We start from the raw sequence: 20236 nt of genomic DNA on the forward strand, positions 1-20236 counted from the left end.
GCTTTGAGGGAAATGATGCGGGGAGCGGTTTGGCTGCGTGAGACGAGGAACGCTGCTCGGAATCAGTGCGTTCAAGAGGAAGCTCTCATGCTCTCTGGCGATGTTTCTCAATGGAAGCTGCCGTGTGGAGAAATGTGTGGGAATATTTATTTTTTACAGTCGCCTAAGAGGTTGCTGCTGGGTGTCTGCTTCCTCAAGAGACGTGGATAAGACGTCTAATAAATCGTGAGGAGAGGACATCTTCCTAAAATAAAGTCATTTCAAGTCATGATAAGGAGTTCAGTCTCTCGCTCTGTCCTTATTCCTATCACTTCACTGTAAGTAGCTTAAATTCACTTTTCAGACCTTTTCAGAATTGCGCTGAAGAGTGACATAACACCCCGAGGGGCGTGTGTGCGTTTGAGTAAATCTGTGTGTAGGAAAAGTGTGTGTTTCAGTGCGTTCAAGTGCCAGCAGATCGTGGGAACATTCGTGGCTGTGGGGCAGATTGGCGGTGGGATGCTGGACAGATAATTTCTTAGTCATCAGCTTAATAAAGACCAGTGAGCTGTGAATCCACAGAGCCACCAGGCCTGTGCTGCTCAATGCTGCCATTAACACACTCTGTCAAAAAGCAAGTATCTGTAATAAACTAGGCTTCAAGGAATTCATTCCTCTGCTTTCCTGCAACAACTTTGCATGAAACTGAGAAAGTCCTCAGTCAAAAGGTGTCAATGAATCGTTCTGGACTCATCAGAGAAGCTGGAGTTATAACCATCACTACTTTGTCCCAGTGAAATTGAGATTTCTGAGTTGAGACCTCGTCCACAACACTTGAACACGACCTCTGGGAAACGACCACTGTCTGTTACTGAAACACTTTGAGAGGGTGGGGGGTTCACCATCCATGCATTTTCCAATCTGAGTGTTTTCCAAAGATCTAAAGTTCTCAGCAGCAGGGTCTTCTCAGCCTTGCTGCCATTAAGTCCGAGGAGTTGGCTTGTGACCACAAGGTCACCGATCGATCCCCAGTGGATGAATCTGGACAGATAAGGTGAAAAGTCTCCTGTTCCATTTTTTTCATTACCGCCCCTGAGGTTCCCTTGAGCAAGGCCTTTGACCTCTGCGGCTCCGGTAGAGCAGCTCAGTGGCAGCAGATCAGACCAGGTGGGAATGTGTGTCACTGAACGACAGAGTAATCCTGCAAAAAAAAAAGCTCAGCTCTTAGTGAAGCTTCCCTGAATAAACGAGGATTAACAAAAAACGTTATCATGCAAAGAGGTAATGTTCTATTTCACCCACAGAGGGCGTGTGTAACTATATAATCTTAAATTCACACCAGGCGACGCAAATAGATGCTCATGTTGAAAATGTGCAGAAAAACTGGTGTGACACCGAGACAGCGAGCAGAGTGTGAACACCGACAGGTTTGAGTTCAGGAGCTCTCGTGTGGTTCATGTTCATCCACAGTCAATGTTCTGAACACAACACTGCTCAGATCTGTTCCCAGCTACACCAGCGTGACTTCAGCTTCTGTCCCGATTTCTGGCTCGCTGCAAACTTTACTTGACTTTCGCTCACACAACATCCTTCACACAACAATGCATCACTGAGCGCTACGCACCACTGCTGCCCAAGCTGCTCACAGCGATGACAACAATGATGCCAGCCCCCTTCTTCAACAGCTCAGCCAATGAGCTCCCGGTGAGAGTGATATGAGCTTCAGACGACTCCCCCACACACACACACACACACACACTCCAGGCCCCTGGGGGCCCTGCTGGTCAGCCTCAGCTCTGTAATTAGTGCTTCTGGAAGAACTGGTTTTGTGGTCGCTGAAGATGAGGATGAAGACGAGGATGATGATGAGCCTGCGGGTCACAGCCTCTCTACTCTCGGTGTTAATTGATGCATAAAGTCCGACGCTCCCTCAACCAGCAGTGACACACTGGATTCAAATCACGGGGAAAACCAGGCTGTTTAACAGTAACACAGTTAGTTGTTAAACTGTAAATTCATTATGTTGTGTGACGCATTTAATCAAACCGGCAGCTGTATTTCTAATCTAAATGACCCAAAACTCAATTTACTGAGCCTGACTGACTGGTTATAAATAAATCTATCTATCTATCTATCTATCTATCTAGAGAAGTTTCTATCTTTATTCCTGTTTCAGAACTAAAATCTAATTTCATGCTTCATAATTCCGCTGCAGTGATGAATCTCTCTCAGTCTCTCATCAACACAAACTCAGTTCTTTGGGGTCATTTGAATTAAAATACATTTTAAAAAAACTGGATGAAACTCTCACTCGTGTCAGTGAACAACTCAACAGGGAATCATTACAGAGCAGCCCACTCTGTCTGTGTGTGTCTGTGTCTGTGTTGTATGTGTGTTGTGTCTCTTGGGTGATCGTGTCATGTCAACCAACTCTCTGCAGCTGGAAACACAAACAGTTGTCTGTGTGTGTTGTGTATATGTAAATATGTGTGTTCTATGTTTCCACAGCATTGTGTCTCTTGGGGGATCTGCGTGTCAAACAAGTCTCTGCAGCATAGACACCATCAGCAGTGCTTTGTGTGTGTGTGTGTGTGTGACCTGGGAGATCAGTGTTTTTTCTCTGGAGATCTACAAGTTTTCCAAAACTAATTCTTCTTTTCACTGAGCCGAGAGCACCAGTGTTCTCAGATACTTCTCTACTGTCACACAAAGACAACGTAGGAGACTTTAAAATATAAATATTCTCTGGTGGAAAATAGAAACCGTCACTGACCTGAACTACAACTCGTCCCCATCAGCTTCTCTCTCCCTGAGCTTTTTCTCGACTGGTTCGTTTGACACTGTCGAGCACAAACACCAACAAAACAACACAACTATAATGAGGTTGTTTGGTTTGGTTTACTTCCTCCTGAGCGTGTGTGTTAGTCGGTCAGGTTCTGCCTGCAGGCGACCAGAAGGAAGTGGGACAGGAGAGGAAAGAAAGAAGAGACAGAGGACGACAGAAAGAGAGAGAGAGAGAGAGAGTACTGATGAACTGAGAATAGAAAGTGAAACACATCCTTCAGCCTCATTCATCACCTCTGAGCGTAAACATCCATCACTCACAGTAATAATGATGGGAGCAAAGGCCGAGTCGGATCGTTGGGCCAACAAAATGTCAGACAGGTACTTGTTCATCATTTCTGATCAGGAATCAGCGTTTAAATCGTATTTTTAAATCCAAACCACAAAGTTTAAGAGGATTCAAAATGATCTGGATTCAATTAAGAATGTGTATTCGATGAAATGACGTAGAACTCTGACCACATAGAGTAGACGAGGTCCATGAGCCGCTGAGAGGATTTAACTGAAGAGAGCGTAAAGTGAACAGATCTGAAGTGAGCTGGAAACTCCAGCTCTTTACAGCTGCCATGATAATCGCCGCTATTCAGCAGCAGCCCGACGCCGCGCCGCGAGACAAGCATAAAGGCCGAATGCCCCCCGGTAGGGCTCGGCTATGAAAGAACCAATGAAAGAAAAAGGCAGTCCCACTCTCTGCCCTTCAGAAAAACTCAACATGGATTTAATGCGTCAACATGGAGCTCGCAATTACTGAAGTGATCCATCAGGCTCGGAGAGAGAAGAGAGAGCAGTTATGATTCAGAGCTTTCAACACACTGAGCTGCACAAACTGATTTAAAACCAGAAAAACGCTGACGGTGAGAAAACTCAACGTCCAAGTCTTTTATTTCTAATCCTACAAATTCATATTTTATAGGATCATTCAGTTTTCTCAAGTCTCAAACTATGAATCACGGTCACCAGGTTGATTGTAGATAAGTCTGTGTTCAATAAGTAAATCAGTCTTTGCAATAAAACACGACAACTAAAGAATATCTTTAACAGTCATCGCTGTGACCATGAAACTCTTCATAAAGTTAATCCATCGCTGGGAGCAGCTGCTGTTTGAATGAAACAAACTGGTGATTCACACAAACACGCTTCACTGGTTAAAAAAGCAGAATCAGTGAGAGGCCGGAGGAGTTAGAGCGTTAAACTGTTCTGGTTGAGGTTTTCTTTCTTCCCACTCGGAACTGGGACCAGAATTCATCACCATCCATCACAGTGTAATGGTGTGTGGCAGATTTCCATGGTGACGGTGGTGATGAAAAGGCTTCTGCACCACACTGGACCAGAGACGGTGATATTTCCGTGCAGCTACAGTTCTAACAGCGCAAATCCCACCGATACGAAGTCTGTTCCAATGTCTGTGTCTCCATCGCTGAAAACAGAACAACATTTCAAAGATGGCCGACCTGAACGCTGCAGTGGATCTGAAAATCTCATTTCCCAGATAATATTTCGTGACTCATACTTGACTGATATAAAAACCAGAACTAGTGGATTTAAATGGTAACGAGCGAAGCCTCAAACTATCACGATGTGCAGCTGAGATCACGTGGACTCGGCAGAGAATCAGCGGTTTACATGAATCTACAGAAGTTACAGAACTCTGTCCAATGAATCTGGCTCCAGCACAGACTGTGAACCCGCAGTCAGCTGTGAGGGATGATCTGGCACAAACACAAATCTAACACTTCCATCAGAGAGCACGAGCGACCGAGGCAGCATCCAGCTTTTCAATTAGTGTCTCTCACACACACACACACACACACACACACACACACACACACACACACACACACACACACACACACACACACACACACACACACACACACACACACACACACACACACACACACACACACACACAGCAGCTGACTGGCCTGATGTATAAACTGTCCAAACACGCCGGCTGCTCTGATGACTCATTGGGCTGTTTAGTGTGGAATACACCAGGTGTGTGTGTGTGTGTTTGAGCGTGTTAGCACGTGTACGAGCTTGTGTGTGACCGTGACCTCGGTGAAACATCTTCCTCCTCTATTTGCTTTAATTTCTTTCTCCCTTTGCTTCGACGACGACGACATCGTCAGTGAAAATGAATTAAAAGGTAAATAGTGATTCACACCTTTAACCTGCAGTGCACAGCTCGAGGAACAACGAAGTTTAGAAATGAAGTTAAAGATGCTATTTGCTACATTAGCATTAGCAGAACAGAAACGTAGTTCAGCATCAAACTTTGCTGACACAACGTGTGGCGTGTTCGTGTGGCGTGATGAACCTAAGTCCAGAGCAGCCTCTCTCATATCTCTGTGTTTGGTCTCCACCACTTCAGCTGCTGTTTACTGCTGGAAACACAAAGTCGAATTGTGCTGCTGCAAAAACTAAGAGCTACAAGAGGCTAAAAAGATTCAAAGCTGTCTCTCAGTATTGTTCCCGATTGAGAAACAGAAGCTGAATTATATCATTATCAGAGAATCCCGGATTTAAGGTGCTGGGTGTTTGCTTAATGTTTAATTAGAGTTTAAATATATAAACAAAAAACAATCAAATCTATAATTTGTAAAGAAAAACATTTTCTCCCGAAGCTCAGTTTTCAGAATGATGTGTGAACATTTGAAGATAATGTTTCTCTGTTTTCACTAACCTGCACTGGATCTGAAGCAAATAAACTTCTCTGAGGTTCATTTATTCCACTGACATTATGATAAATTGTAATTACACTGCAGATCGTTATGATGAAAACCTGCAATCAGAGCTCAAAGTGATGTTTTTCAACTCATCGATGATTAAAAAGTGACCTCAGAGTTTTGGAGATGGAACCATGTGACGAGTCCGTTTCTCAGTTTCTCTACTACAAACGTCCATGTTTACAGTTCTGCTGCTTTTTATCGCTGCCATGATTCACGTGAGCTCCTGAACCTCCATCTATGACCAGGACACGTTTCCATCCTGACTGCAGAGAAGTGATGACTCTTGATGGATGTCCTGCTCCCCAGAGGAAGAACCGTCCTCCTGTTACCTCACAGCTTTAGCTCCACTACTTGTAACACACTTGAGTGATTATCATATTTGAGATGCAATGATATGATGATATTTAAACTGTCACATAAGAGATGAGTATTAGAGTATTTAATAGTATTCGTCTGCTGAAATGACTTCACACCAGTGAATAGTTTGAACTCAAGCATCCAGGTGTGGCAGCAGTCCTACCTGATGATGTCATCGTTGTGTCCCAGGTAAAACCTCTGGCTGTGCTCCCTGGTGTTGTAAACCACGCCGACCCCGGCCACGAAGTACACCACCTCCTTCCCGGCCGTGTAGTACAGGTTATTGCGGCACTGGTGGCCCCGGTACCCATAGACCCAGTCCAGTCTGAGCCGGCAGCCCGGGGCGCTCCGGTCCGACATGGTCACTCATCTGAGGGTCCGCGTCCGCCGGCTCGCTCCTGATGCTTCCTTTGAGTCCAAGATCCTCCAGAAGAACAGGGTTCTGATCAGTTCACTGGTATTTCACTTCTACAAATAACCTGGTGGATGTTGCTGCTTCTCTTCAGATTATTCTGGTTATTTCCATGTTTAAATGTTAAAATCAAGTATTACTTGTCATTTTCTTTTAAAGGTTAATGAGTGAAAAGGTAGAGTTTCCTCCTCTTTTCTTTTTCCTCAGAGGACAAACTCAAACAAACTCAAACAAACAAGATAGAAAGAGATGAAAAATGTATCCTCACATAGATTATCATGATTTTAAATTCCCTTAAAAACTAAACCTACAATCTCTTTCTGGAAAACTCACACTGGTCCGTCTCCAGTCCAACATTAACAAACCTGCCTGGAAGCTCTTTAGTGGTTCTGATGCTTAAAAAAAGAAATATCTGAAATATCATCTGAAGTTTATAATAAACTTCTCACACAGTCAGTTATCTTGTAATATTTCCACATTTCCATTATCCTCTGTCACCGTTCACCTCAGAGTCATTTCTGCTGACACGACGCTTTATGATCCTTCTGAGGTTTGAGTGTAATTTACTTCAATGTTCCTCAAGAGACTCTGAGTCTTTTTATTGTTCTCTATGGTGAAGTTATAGTTTGAGCCTTGTGGTCGCCTATTAAATATTCATTATTCATAACATGAGACCGACTTCTCTGTGTTTATCCTTCTGATATTTTAAAGATGCCTCAGTCTGCAATATTCTCTGTTTCACGACGCCTTCAGATACAGATAATATTTCTATCCTCAGTTTTCAGAAAATGAAATAAAATGATGCAGCAACAGGAATAAAGAAAGTACTGTGACACATGTGGAAAAGTTCTGCTCGTGTCCAGAAACCAAAGAGGCAGAGACTGAATGAAAACCCAGCGAACTGATGGAGGATTCTGCTCCTGGAAAATAATCCCCCCTCACACTAATCCTCGACCTCGGGACCAGCCATGGTTACTACAGCACGGGAGCTTTCTCTCTTTTCTCCGGTGCGCTCACTTCATCCCTGCGCGCAATAACGCACGGCGGCGCGGGGAGGCGGCTCGCGGACCCATTCACAAATCTGTGCGTGAGTAAAAATCACAGGGACGTGATGAGAAATAATCCAGAACCACAGAATTGAAACCAGGCGGATTATTCTCCACTGGGAGACGCTGGGACTGATCCAGAGAGGGAGCGACAAAAACCAATGTTTAATCCCCGCAGATGATCCAACTTCAGCGGGCAGAGGAGGGGAGAAGCCCCGGGCTCAGACCGCAGCATCCCGGCCGGATGAGGGAAGAGGAGAGTCCCGATTCCCGGTGGGAGGACAGCATCCCCCCGCTGTCCCTCTGACCACAGACAGACAGACTCAGCTGTCAGGACACCGGGCTGCAGACTCTGATGGAGACCCTCCCTGACCACCGAGTCTCATCACTGTGGGTTTCTCGCTGTTTTTCGGGCTGAGAAGCAGAAACATCAAGAGAAGCTCAGAGACACAGAACACCCTGCTTCCACAGGACATCCCTACAAAATAAAAGCCCTCTGAGTCAGGAGGAGGAGGAGAAAGCGCCAAACCAGCAGAAAACTCAGGTTTAGAATCTAATCAACTAAATGTTCAGTAGAATCAATGAATGAATTCAGACTCAAAGCTCTACATACTTTATCTCAGAGCTCTTTAAGGTCGAGGTGTTAGAGAATCATAGAGCCAACAAAACTCTCCCTCACACAGAAACACAATAACACAACTTCTATACTTCACTTCAGTACAGGAAAATACTACAGTACTTTTCAGAGGGTACTTTCCACTGCGCTCGACCGCTCTGATTCATCTGGTTAAGAATCACAGGAGGTAAGAAGCACAACAAACATAATAATGAATCAAATCAATCAGATGATAAGTAGATTCAATCGAGCTGCACCAACGACTCATAGAGTCAGTCTGATCGTCTTTCATCAGGATCCATCATTATTCTATTTTGCAGAATCTTGCAAACAAACCAACAAACAACCTGATGAAAATATAAACTCCCTGACAGGAAATGAAATATGTGACAATTTCACAATCCCTGGGTTTGTGTCCTTTCATTTTAATTCTGCAAATACATTTTATTGATTTTAACAAACTAATGTTCTTCTCCTAGTTTCAAATTCAGTATATTTTATCCTACCATTCTTTTTTTAATCAACTCATCTTTTCTTTACTTAGAGATTCTGATGATTTTGTTCTTTTCACAGCATCGTTTAGCTTTTATCTCCTGTTTTAAGGAGAAGTTTGAGAATACGTTGTAATTTATCACCTTTATTTTAATTAAGCATGAATATTCTAATCTATATCAATTAGTCCAGTCTCTTGGTTTCAGTGTGACAGTCCAGATCTTTGCAAAACCGTTGACATCAACTTCCTGAAACACTGTGTGGTAACTTTAGTTTGAACTCATCATCACAATAACAATTATATATCGAGAGAGACAATCCCAACCTTTATTTTGAAGGTCACGTCTCCACACATCCGCTCTTATTGTGGTGGTGTCACGCGCTTGTCACAGCTCGCACACGGGAGGTAACCACGACGCACGAGAGCGCGCGCACAGCCGCAAAGGATTGTGGGACGTTGTGTTTTAATTTCTCGTTAGTTTCCAGTCGTTCGTGTGTTTTTAACAGGAAGTGATAAAAAACTACAAGTCCCAGCAGCAGCGGGGATGGAGGAGCTGTCCGCGGTGCTGAAGTCAGGACAGGAAGTGATAGTTTCATTCCAATAAAAATAAAAATATATTTAAATCTGTTAGTGATAAAACCAAACAACAAATAATCATGAGGAGTAATTATGAGTGAACGAGGTTTAGATGAACGACTGAATAAAGAGGAAGCAGAGCTCTCACCTGCTCCTGCAGTCAGTTTACAGCCGACACTCAAATACACAGAGTCGAGATGAAAACATCTCAGAATTAAACTCTCTGGAAAACTACATCAGGAAAAACTCAGGAAAAATGAAAGTGATAAACAAATCTAAAGGAAAAAGCAGCAATGTCGTGTTGAAAAGATGAAACCAAGAACATTTAACTCATCTCATCAACTCAACAGGTTAATGATCATGATGAGGTTGTTGATCAGGTTAGACTCACAAAACAATGATTCTAATGTACTCTGAATACTTTAAATACACAAAACAATGATTCTAATGTACTCTGAATACTTTAAACTAACAAAACAATGATTCTAATGTACTCTGAATACTTTAAACTAACAAAACAATGATTCTAATGTACTCTGAATACTTTAAATACACAAAACAATGATTCTAATGTACTCTGAATACTTTAAACACACAAAACAATGATTCTAATGTACTCTGAATACTTTAAACTCACAAAACAATGATTCTAATGTACTCTGAATACTTTAAATACACAAAACAATGATTCTAATGTACTCTGAATACTTTAAACTAACAAAACAATGATTCTAATGTACTCTGAATACTTTAAACTAACAAAACAATGATTCTAATGTACTCTGAATACTTTAAATACACAAAACAATGATTCTAATGTACTCTGAATACTTTAAACACACAAAACAATGATTCTAATGTACTCTGAATACTTTAAATACACAAAACAATGATTCTAATGTATTCTGAATACTTTAAACACACAAAACAATGATTCTAATGTACTCTGAATACTTTAAACTCACAAAACAATGATTCCAATGTACTCTGAATACTTTAAACACACAAAACAATGATTCTAATGTACTCTGAATACTTTAAATACACAAAACAATGATTCTAATGTACTCTGAATACTTTAAATAACACGGAAAATACTTTAAACTCACAAAACAATGATTCTTATGTACTCTGAAAACTTTCAATAATACTATTTTAAATACATAAAATAAAGATTCTAATGATGTAATAAATCAGTTCGACCACAAGAGAGCAAATAGTGTACACACACACACAAACACACACACACAGACAGACACACACAGACAGACACACACACACACACACACACAGTAAATGAACAGTAGAAACATTAAACTAAAAGCAGACTTACTTCTCTTGTGTTTCTCTTCTTCTTCTTCTCTTGTTCTTCTTCTTCTCTTCTTCTTCTCTTGCTCTTCGTCCTCAGTCTGTTCAGGTCTCACAGGAACAAACTTCTCACTTTTCATTTTAAATCACAAACTTTGTACAAAAAGTTTTTTTGTTTCTGCCGCCAAACGTTTCCGCTCTAAACAGACTGTCGGGCTCTGATGACGTCAGAGAGCAGCGTGGGATGATGGGACGTGTAGTTTTTACAGCTGCTCAGCTTGTTTGTGTGAGAACTTCAGATCCAAAGATGTAGAATCCGTCTTCAGACCCAGAACGATCTAAAAGTGACTTCAAACTGGATCGAGTCACTTCACAGAGAGGATCTGACGCCACCAGCAGGCGAGCCAATGAAGCGCACCTTTACCTTCAGATCGATCCTGGAGCAGAGTTCACACAGAAACGTGACTTTGAGATGTTTTAATGCTGAAGAGTCAAACCTTCATTAAAGCAAATGAACTATATCAATACTGTAATTTTCATTAAAAGACATGAGATATAATAAACATATTGATTGGATGCTGAAGGATTGTGTGTGACACCGAAGAGCAAAACAAACACTAAACATTTTGTTTATCAAGCATCGATATCTGTCTGTGTCGTGGTTGTGTCTATTTAGAGAATTATAGGTGAATCGAATATTCCACAGTTTGAAACCGAACCTCAGAAATGTGATGTTTGTCTGCATGTAAAATAAATGACTGTTTGTTTTTGTCCACCAGGGGTCAGCAGGGATTAGCTGTAAATAAAGATGGACGACATGACGGCTCACAGAAGTGAAGCCAAAGTGTCTCGACCGACCCCTGGTGGCTGGCTGCTGCATAAACCCTCCTCCTCCATGTTGGCAGATGGGACATGGACCAAACAAAACAAAGTATTTGTTGATGATATGAAGGTTACGCTGAATTTTAATAACTTTAAACATTTATTATATTTTCTTCACGATGATGCCTTCACAGACCCTTGTAAAAATGACAACGTCACCATCCCCCGCCCACCAGTGGATGAAATCTGATAAGATCATGTTTGAACTTCACACACACACAATGAATGAAAGAGTCGTCCGGTTCGTTTTAAAAGCATTTTAATGGCTTTTTGCACGTATGTAACAGAGATGGGGAGAAGTCTACAGGTGCAGATCCAACTAGTAGTGACCCCTGGTGGTCAATATCACTCACTTACTACCTCATCAACAAACCCCTGCCCGCCCCGCCCACCCGCCCACCCCCCATCGTGGCATCATTGATTGTGCAATATGAAGAAATATCTTGTTACTATGGTTACAGTGACAGAGGAATGCACACTATATTCATCAAATCAGCAGAAGGAAGCAAATAAAAAAAAAAATTTAAAAAACAGGAACCATTTCGGGGCCGATCCCCGAGTGAAGAGACGATCAGTTACTTGACTCCGCCCAACCACCTCCTCCACCAGCTGTGTGAAGAACGAGCACACCCACCCTGGAGGTCATTAATGACTGAAGTAGAATCGTGAGCTTTAATCAAACTGGTTTTAAGATAAAAATCCGGATTTGTCGCAGTTTAAACTCTGTTTTTCGGAATGTGGCTCGAGAACACGCCCCCTGGTGGCCACTTACATCAGATATTATATCAGTTCGGTGTTCGGAGGTGCTGTTGGGTCAAATAAAAAAAATCAAGGAGCATTTCATGTTTTGGTGAATAAAACCAAAACTAAAGCAGGAACAAGAAACACACAGAAGGAAGCAGCTCACATTTGATGGTTTCAGAATAAAAAACTTCTTTGTTCGTTCGCTCTCGACTCTGAGACAGAATATTAAGACCAAATAATCTGAGGTTTGGAGAAAAGGTCATAATAATGAAGAGGTATATTATTATATTATTGTTTATCAAAAGAATAAAGATCCACACGGACTCTTGTTTCATTCGGTTTTGTCCCTGAAGGTTTTTGTCTTTTTCTCACATTATTACGATTTCTGTTTCAAATTAAATTCTGATGTGAGTCTTGTAATCTCAGTTTTGATTCTCTTTCATCTCAGACTGATCCCAGAGCTGATTTCTTCTTTTAACATTATCATTAAAAAACTTCGTAGACAATCAAGTAACTCGTCGAACTTCAACTCGAGGTCAAAGCCTGAAATCTTCCAACCGAGATGCTGAAGCCAACAAGCAAGCGACCAATATTCTGCAACACTACTCACTTCCAGTACATGAACCAACCTGCCCACTAACAGCAACGCTTAAAGTTATTTTGCCTTTATAGAACATCTACGTCTCCATACTTGTCGGACTAAATAAACCTTAGACAGTTTTTTAACTGTGGATCAGAAAGAACGTGATGGAGAAAACAAACGAGAGAAGAAGAATGAGTAGAAAAGAACCGTTACAGGATGAGTTCAACATTCTCACTGGTCTTAGTTATTTATTCTCCTTCATTCAGTAAATATCGTTAAGTTTTCAGGTAAAGAAAGTTATACTCAAAATGAAGCTTATTATGGTTGGTAGGTCTTATTAGTAATAATAATAATAGGTGAAATTAAACACAGGTTTATTTTTAACAGTTTGTTATACACAAGTTATACATACAGTTCAAAGCACAGCGGGGTCACGCTCAAAATTACAGCCACTTCCTGTTTATTTTCTGCAGGAATTAGACAGCACCGAAATTCAACAGAACACAATAATTATCCACTTTTTAACGTCGAGTACTTTAATTATTGTTCAGTGCACAAAATGCTGTTTAGCTTCAGAACACGTGATGTCGTTTGGTTCTGCAGATTTAATTCTTCTGCTCTTTAAAAAGTCTTAACAACTTTAACGACACGATTCTCAGCTCAGATCACAGACGTGACGACGGCTGTAAAGTTGGAGCTTCACTCCGCTGTGGTCTCAGTTTTCCCCACCACAGAGGGATACACGTCATCTTGCAAAGACGAGGCCTTTGCAAAAACTGAGGATGGACCCGAACAGGAACTAAACTACAAACTTAACAAAAGAATAAAAGTGAGACGGCCGGGGAGCGTAAACACAACCCACAGAAGGCAGCAGTCGACAAAGAAGCCGGGATGATGACGAAGCAGAGAGGAGAAACCGAACGGTGGGAAATAGAAAACACAAATTACAGCAATAAGAATAATAAAGTGGAATATTTGGGGAACTCCTCTACATTGTGTTGATGTTGTTCAGCGGCAAACTCTGGCTTTTATTTTCATGTCAGCAGCTGCATGAAGCTTTAGCAGAACCCCCCAGTTTATTCATTTATTCATTTTCCTTTTTTCGTTTCCCTTATCTTACAAAAACTGAACAGAGGATACAGGTGGTGTGTTATAGCTGAACTGTAGCTCTGAGCCGGACCGGACGGTTGATAGGCACAGAGTGGAGAGTTTTGGCTCGGAGCTTGCATGCTGAAGTCACGCTTTGAGAGGAAGAGGAGGAGGAGGAAGAGGAGGAAGAAGATGAGGAAGAAGAGCGGCTGTTTGGGATTTTATTTGTCGTAACAACTACTTACGCTGTAACTGCTGTTTGATCAGCTCAGAACGTTAAACGAGCTGAAATCGTTTTTTCCTCATTGAATCAAATAATTTATTTACAGTTTAAATTCAATTTAAATCCAGTTTGAGGTCAAATTTATTTATTATGGAAAAGTCGTTCTGGTAATTCTGAGTCATGACAGAATCGGTTACTACGAGCAAACTCTGGATCAAAACTTGGGTCAATTGAAATCTTCAAGAAATATTTGACCAGGACGAGCGACCCCAAACAGCAGCGGGGGGGGGGGGAGAGAGAGGAAAGAGGGCGGGAGCGTCTATTTCTTCTTGCTGAACAGACTGAAGCGTTTCTCCTTGTCTTTCTCACGTTTGCCCGGGCTGGACTCGGCTGTCGCTGAGGCCACGGAGGCCGGCAGCGTCTGAGCACGTGCGGCGGGGGCAGGCGTGCTATGGCTGCTGGGCGTGACCTCTGACTTTTCCCCCGGCACAGCGGCAGAGATGGCAGAGATCCACGTGTTCATCTCCTCCTGGAGGACGGAGAGGAGGAAGAAGAGAAGATGATTTCGATTTGTTTTATTTTATTATAAATGTGTTTTATCATATTATTATTCTAAGAAATAGATATCTAATAATATATCTAAGAAACGTATTTAAATAAATAAACCTGTGAATAAATAAATAATGAAGCACAATTTAAATCAACATTTAAAAACATTAAAATAAAATTATAGTTTTTGGAAAAATAGATAAAAATATATAAAAATATCATTTGAAAACAAAGACATGGAGAACGACCTAACTAACGTCTAAAGATAGAAGTTATATTTATATATATGTATGTATGTATATATATATATCTTAAATAGATTCAAATAGAAGAATGCACCGCAGCGTAGGAAGAGAGAAAATCTATTAATATTTTCTTTTAACTTACGTCATCTTTGGCTTGGAAGAGATACTCGTTCCCGTCAGTGATTCTGTGAAAGTTAAAGAACTCGTTAAATAATCATCAGTATGAACATTGAGAGGAAGTTTAAAGAATGTGAGTTAAAGTTTAATCAGATTAAAATAAAAAGTTCTGCAGGTGTACTTGTGCTTTAATTTATGGATGTTTATTCAAACTGTGGAGCACTCTGGAAGTTTCCGTCCTCTGAGACTCACTTGAGCTTGAAGACGTGTTTCTTCTTCTTGTAGTCCAGCGCCACCTCGCAGACGGCGTCCTTCAGGCTGACGGGGATCTCGCTGTGGTAGGGGATTCCCTGACTGGCGCTCTTCTGATCTTTGTAGAATCCCATCTCCTGCTGGTTGATCACACAGTACACGTTGTGCCACGACCTGCGGGGACAGAGTCAGAGGAGACGAATGAGATGTGACGCCACCAACAGGCGACTGAATGAAAAAGTCTGAAGATGAAATAGAAGAACACAACTCAGCTACAGGTTTAATTACTTTAATACAACAAATGTCTTCACAGATGTAATGAGTATCTGATGTCTGACGTGACCCCGTGAAGACGTCAGACTCCTTCATGAACGTGCTGAAGATGTTACCTGCTTGAAGCCTTCTTGTTATGACCCTCCCACTCGTGTTTGCGGTGCAGGAAGCCCTCCAGCTGGGACGTGGGCGCGTCCTGCTGGCTCTTGGCCGGCAGCGTCGCCGCCTGGCTGCCCTTGCCCTTGCGAGACGCCCCAGGAGACCCTGTGGGGCTGGGCTCCGACACCCCGTTCACCACCTCGCCCCCGTCAACGTTCTCCTGGAAACAGAGGAGAGCGTCAGCGGAGAGATCCGAGTGTCACTCACGATGCTTTAAACTGATCTCAGACACTCAGAAGCTGCGGATCAGGAATCAGAGCTGCGACATGCAGAGCAGAGCAGAGTCACAGGCGACAGATTCTCTACACTGAACTGTAACGCCTCAATGCATTGTGGGTCATATGAGGTGGATTTAATCAGACTGAAGTATGACATTTTAATCAGCGTCGGGATTCTACGACATTCTGAAGATTCTACTTCACTGAACTTTCTCCGTGTTCACGCTAAAACAACGAACTCACAGAAAATCTTCTTCAGACATCTGACGTCAGCTGCATCTGCTCGTTTCAATTTGGAGGTTTTTTTTTTAGAAGCAGTGTAAATGTGTGAGCGCTGGATTCAAGAGCTAATTAGAGAAACATCTGCGTAGTTTGTTAACAGCACAAAGAACCAGCAGCGTCATGCACAGGTCACAGAGGCACAACATGCATTAAACAGGTCACGACACCACTGCATTATAAAAACACACAACATGGAGGAGGTGAGGAGAGAGAAGCTCGCAGAGAAGAACGACAGATCTCAAACAATTATCAGGAAATTGCTTGGAACTCATGACTGGGCGTCGTTATTGGTGAGGGGAGAGAGTGCGATTGGCCTAGTATCAACAACAGATTTTATTTTTCCACACCACACCCAATCCAAGCGGATGCTTATTACCCTGTGACTGAGCTCTTCAAGGCCCGGACGAGAACGTTCAGGGGGTCGGACCAATCCTGGGAGCTTTTACTGAAGGACTGCGAGACCTGGACCAATCCTGGGAGCTTTAACTTAGAGTCTGACCGGACCTGGACCAATGGTGGCGGCTTTTACTGCAGCTCAACTAACCCTGAGGACTTCTACTAAAACCTGGATCAACCCTTTTTATTTCCAGAGGAAGTTTTTCAAACACTAGAAAAGTTCGGAGAGGTTTTTACAGGTTGGATCAGTCCTCTCTTACTGAGAGACGTCAAACATCTGGACCGGTGTTAGCAGCTGGAACTCTAAACCTTATCATTCCTGACTAACTCTAAAGTCGGACTTTCCTCTTGTTCTACTCAAGTTTCCAGAAATAACCACAAAGATAATAACGAATAAAGATGATTCGTTTGCAGCTATTTTATCAATAGTCGGTGAAAACAGCCTCAAATGATAAAAGTCTAAAGTGGTTCAGGCATCAAACAAAGCCCCAGGATGGAAGTGGGTGAAGAACATGAGATGAGGAAATAAAACATTGACAGAAAATCCTAATGAACTTCTAATGATGGTGACAGCATGCAACAGTAACAACAGACATCTACAACACTGAGGATGGAGAGAAGTTATGAACACGGTTAATACAGACAAACCAGGGAACTGATGGTTTCAACAGGTTTATTGTGGAATGTGTGTTAGTGACGGAGAACGAGTGACGGACGTGCAACAGGAACCACGAAGAGGAATAAAGGAACAACATCAGAGTGTGACCACGATGGAAATATAAAACACTGCTGCAGGGACACAGAGTCATCAGCTGATAAATCAAATCAAATAATGAGGTGTGTGACACTGGAGGACGGGGGAGACAAACACACACACAGGAAGTGGAAATGTCCAAAAACATGGGGACACGGTGGAATGATTTGAATTCATCCGTTTGACAGATAATTAACCAGAAATGTTGGAAATAAACTAATTCCTGTTGTTCTGTAAAAATGTGACCAATAATATCGTGATTATAAGATAAACTAAGCATTAGACACACAAAATGATGTTTACATGTAGAATGTATGTGTAGTTACATGGATGGTGTGTTACACAGAGTGTGTGTGTGTGTGTGATGGTGACACACACACACACACACTCTGAGGAACAAAATGAAGATGGTGAATACGATGTGTTGGACGTTAAACCTGGGAAACATTTGATTTTTATTACCTCTGACATTAAAGAGTCCCTCGTCCTTAAAGACTAAACTGAAGACGAATGTTTTCATGTTTAAATGTCAAGTTTTATTTTATTTTTATTTTTTATTTATTATTAAGTTTGTTAAATCATCTCTTATTAAAATACATTATTATTATTACATTAATGATCAAACTGGACTTTGAGGAGCGTAAAGTCTTTTATTTTAAGACTAACATATAACATATAAGTGAGAATGGAAGTAAGACGTTATTTATCGGAACATGAATCTACATATCTCTATAAAAGTTCACACAACTTTAAGAGTTTAACAGATTTGAAATCAGTTTTTAAATTTGAAGTGAAGAACAGATTTTTGTTCTCGTCTCAGGTGTTCATGTTCCACAGGGTGAGTTTGTAAATGACGACGTAAAACAGAAGAAACAATAAGAGCTGAGGGGAGAGGAGGACGGGAGTGTCGAGCTGGGGGGAGACAGAGGGAGGAAGGGAGGGAGGAGGGGAGAGAAAAATGAGCGAGGGATGGAGAAAAACACACGTGGCTTGTTTTCATGTTTCCTGTGTTTCACGAACTTGTTTCACTAAACGACTGAAATAATTATAAACGACAAACGCGACTCATCCACTGCTTCTCTGGTGATTTTGGTTAAAAAGCTTAAAGCACCACGTTCCATTTCTTCTCCTGGTTTATTTCTAACTTCTCTTTTTCAAACAAGTAGAAACTGGAATGTCGGGAAAGTGGAATCAGGTTCAAGCAGATTGAGACGGTTTGTGGGACGCAACAGATTCAGGGACAGTACGAGCGAATCACGAGCCTGTGTGTCCACCTGCTCTGATTACAGAGGTTCTACAAGTGAACGCTGTGGGAGTCATCCGTTCTGCCTGTTTCACAGATTCTACATCTTCTCCTCCCACCGCAGCTTTAAAACTAAATGCGTCCTCGCTCGGGGGGAAAGATGGAGGCGAACGTGAAGCAGAAACTTGATTTCTTCTTCTGGTTTTACGACTGTTCCTCACAAACAACTTGTTCTTAAACACGTAGAACTGTTTTTAAAATGTTCCCAGGGAATGATTTGTGTCAATGGATTCTTTATTTTGCAAATGTTAATGTTTGATTTGTGTTTTCTTGTGATTCTTTGTGTGTTTTTTTCTGCTCTGCTGTGAACGAGGTCTCCACCTCGACGTTTTCTCAAGTTAAAATAAAAGTGAAAGAAAGAATGAGTTAGTTCTTAAACACGAGGCTGATTGGTCCTCTCACGATAGCAGCACACAGTTTGTTTACATATGTTTCAACTACATTTCCCATCAGTCCCTCTGCTTCCTGCTCCTCTGACCAAAGAGGAAACCACGTGAGTCAGACGAGGATCTTTTTGTTTCAACATCTCAAAACCAAGCGACCGTCGTTTAGAGAGAAGATTCAACACATCAATACACTGAAGTTATTACAAATAATAAATGAAACAAACATAGTGTGTGCAGAGGAGGAGGGTACAACACAACTGGTTAACAACAGTCTGATCGTTCTGTGTGAGGTCAAAGGTTAGAGTGTGTGTGTGTGTGTGTGTGTGTGTGTGTGTCAGGGTGCGGGGGTGGCCCTGCGGCTCTGCAGGGTGCTGCTGTATTTCTGGTAGGCAGGTGAGCGGTAACTAACCCTGGGAGACTCCTGGTCGGACGGCAGCCCGTTCTGAGACACCGGCTCACCCTCCCTGCAAACACACAAGTACACAAAGTACACAAAGAGTTAATGCTAGTGTCCCCGTATATAAACACACACACACACACACACACACACACACACACACACACACACACACACACACACACACACTCACCTCTGCTGTGCCACAGCGTCGGCGGTCTGAGCCTCAGTGGGCGGGGGTTGTCTCCTCCTCTCTTCCTCCTCTTGCCTTCTTCTCACTTCCAGTAACTCCATCTGCGCACACACACACACACACACACACACATCACAGCGGTTTCATTTCCTGCCCTGACTCTGAATCCAGCTCCACACGGCGGCGGGCGGCGGCCTCACCGTGGTCAGCCTCTCCAGAGCAGAAAAGCGTTCCTCCCAGGTGGCGGCAGACTTCTCGAAGGCCTCGTGGCGTTTGATGAGTTTCTCCACCTCGTCCACGCTCTGTCCCATCTCCCTGCTGGACAGGTACGGCTCCTGACCCAGCAGCCACGCCTCCGCCACGCCGGCATCCCGGGAGAACTGGTGCACCTCCAGGACTGAACGCACACACACACACACACACACACACACACACGTTAGATTCATTCGGCCACACACCATTTACTTTTCGATTGGACGAAGCATCATACCCAGTCTCAGCCACTCCCATCTGTCCTCCCACTTGTCAATCATATCTTTCCTCTTGTCAGTCAACTGTAACAGCTTCTCTTTGATCTGAGGAGAGAAAGATGATTTTAAAGTTCACGCTCGTTGATTCTCCGCGAGTTAAACAGAAAGCGTCCGTGTCTCCACCTCCTCTGAAGCGTAGTGCTTCCTGGCCAGCAGCGCCTTGCCCAGCTCGATGCAGGAAGTGAAGCTGTCGTTTCGGGCGTCGATCTCCGCCTTGATGCCCTGATGGTTGTTCATCAGCAGCTCCACCGACGACACGTCCCTGAAAACAGACACACCCACAAACCACGTGAAGGAA

General features: G+C 42.6%; 2 protein-coding genes across 7 annotated transcripts in view; both read right to left on the reverse strand.

The window, feature by feature from the left end:
• The window catches only part of LOC109644580 (echinoderm microtubule-associated protein-like 6), a 40919-nt gene extending 30335 nt beyond the window's left edge, over positions 1-10584 (reverse strand). For 4 of the 5 annotated variants that reach the window (XM_069538607.1, XM_069538605.1, XM_069538606.1 and 1 more), the window contains exon 1: positions 6076-7812. In XM_069538607.1, the coding sequence (XP_069394708.1) occupies positions 6076-6272 (197 nt within the window). In that variant the 5' untranslated portion in view covers positions 6273-7812. Of the gene's footprint in view, positions 1-6075; positions 7813-10388 lie in introns of those variants that run through there. The other variant, XM_069538604.1, reaches the window with a different exon arrangement.
• Positions 10585-12929: 2345 nt separating this feature from the next.
• The window catches only part of LOC109644654 (spectrin beta chain, non-erythrocytic 1), a 63537-nt gene continuing 56230 nt past the window's right edge, over positions 12930-20236 (reverse strand). For both annotated transcript variants that reach the window (XM_069538201.1, XM_069538200.1), the window contains 9 exons: positions 20062-20200; positions 19899-19983; positions 19609-19805; positions 19409-19509; positions 19228-19282; positions 15437-15639; positions 15048-15221; positions 14821-14863; positions 12930-14413 (listed from right to left, as the gene is read on the reverse strand). In XM_069538201.1, the coding sequence (XP_069394302.1) occupies positions 14204-14413; positions 14821-14863; positions 15048-15221; positions 15437-15639; positions 19228-19282; positions 19409-19509; positions 19609-19805; positions 19899-19983; positions 20062-20200 (1207 nt within the window). In that variant the 3' untranslated portion in view covers positions 12930-14203. The remainder of the gene's footprint in view (positions 14414-14820; positions 14864-15047; positions 15222-15436; positions 15640-19227; positions 19283-19408; positions 19510-19608; positions 19806-19898; positions 19984-20061; positions 20201-20236) is intronic.

Source organism: Paralichthys olivaceus, chromosome 14 (genome assembly GCF_024713975.1).
Source record: "Paralichthys olivaceus isolate ysfri-2021 chromosome 14, ASM2471397v2, whole genome shotgun sequence".
Taxonomy (NCBI): Eukaryota; Metazoa; Chordata; class Actinopteri; order Pleuronectiformes; family Paralichthyidae; genus Paralichthys; species Paralichthys olivaceus.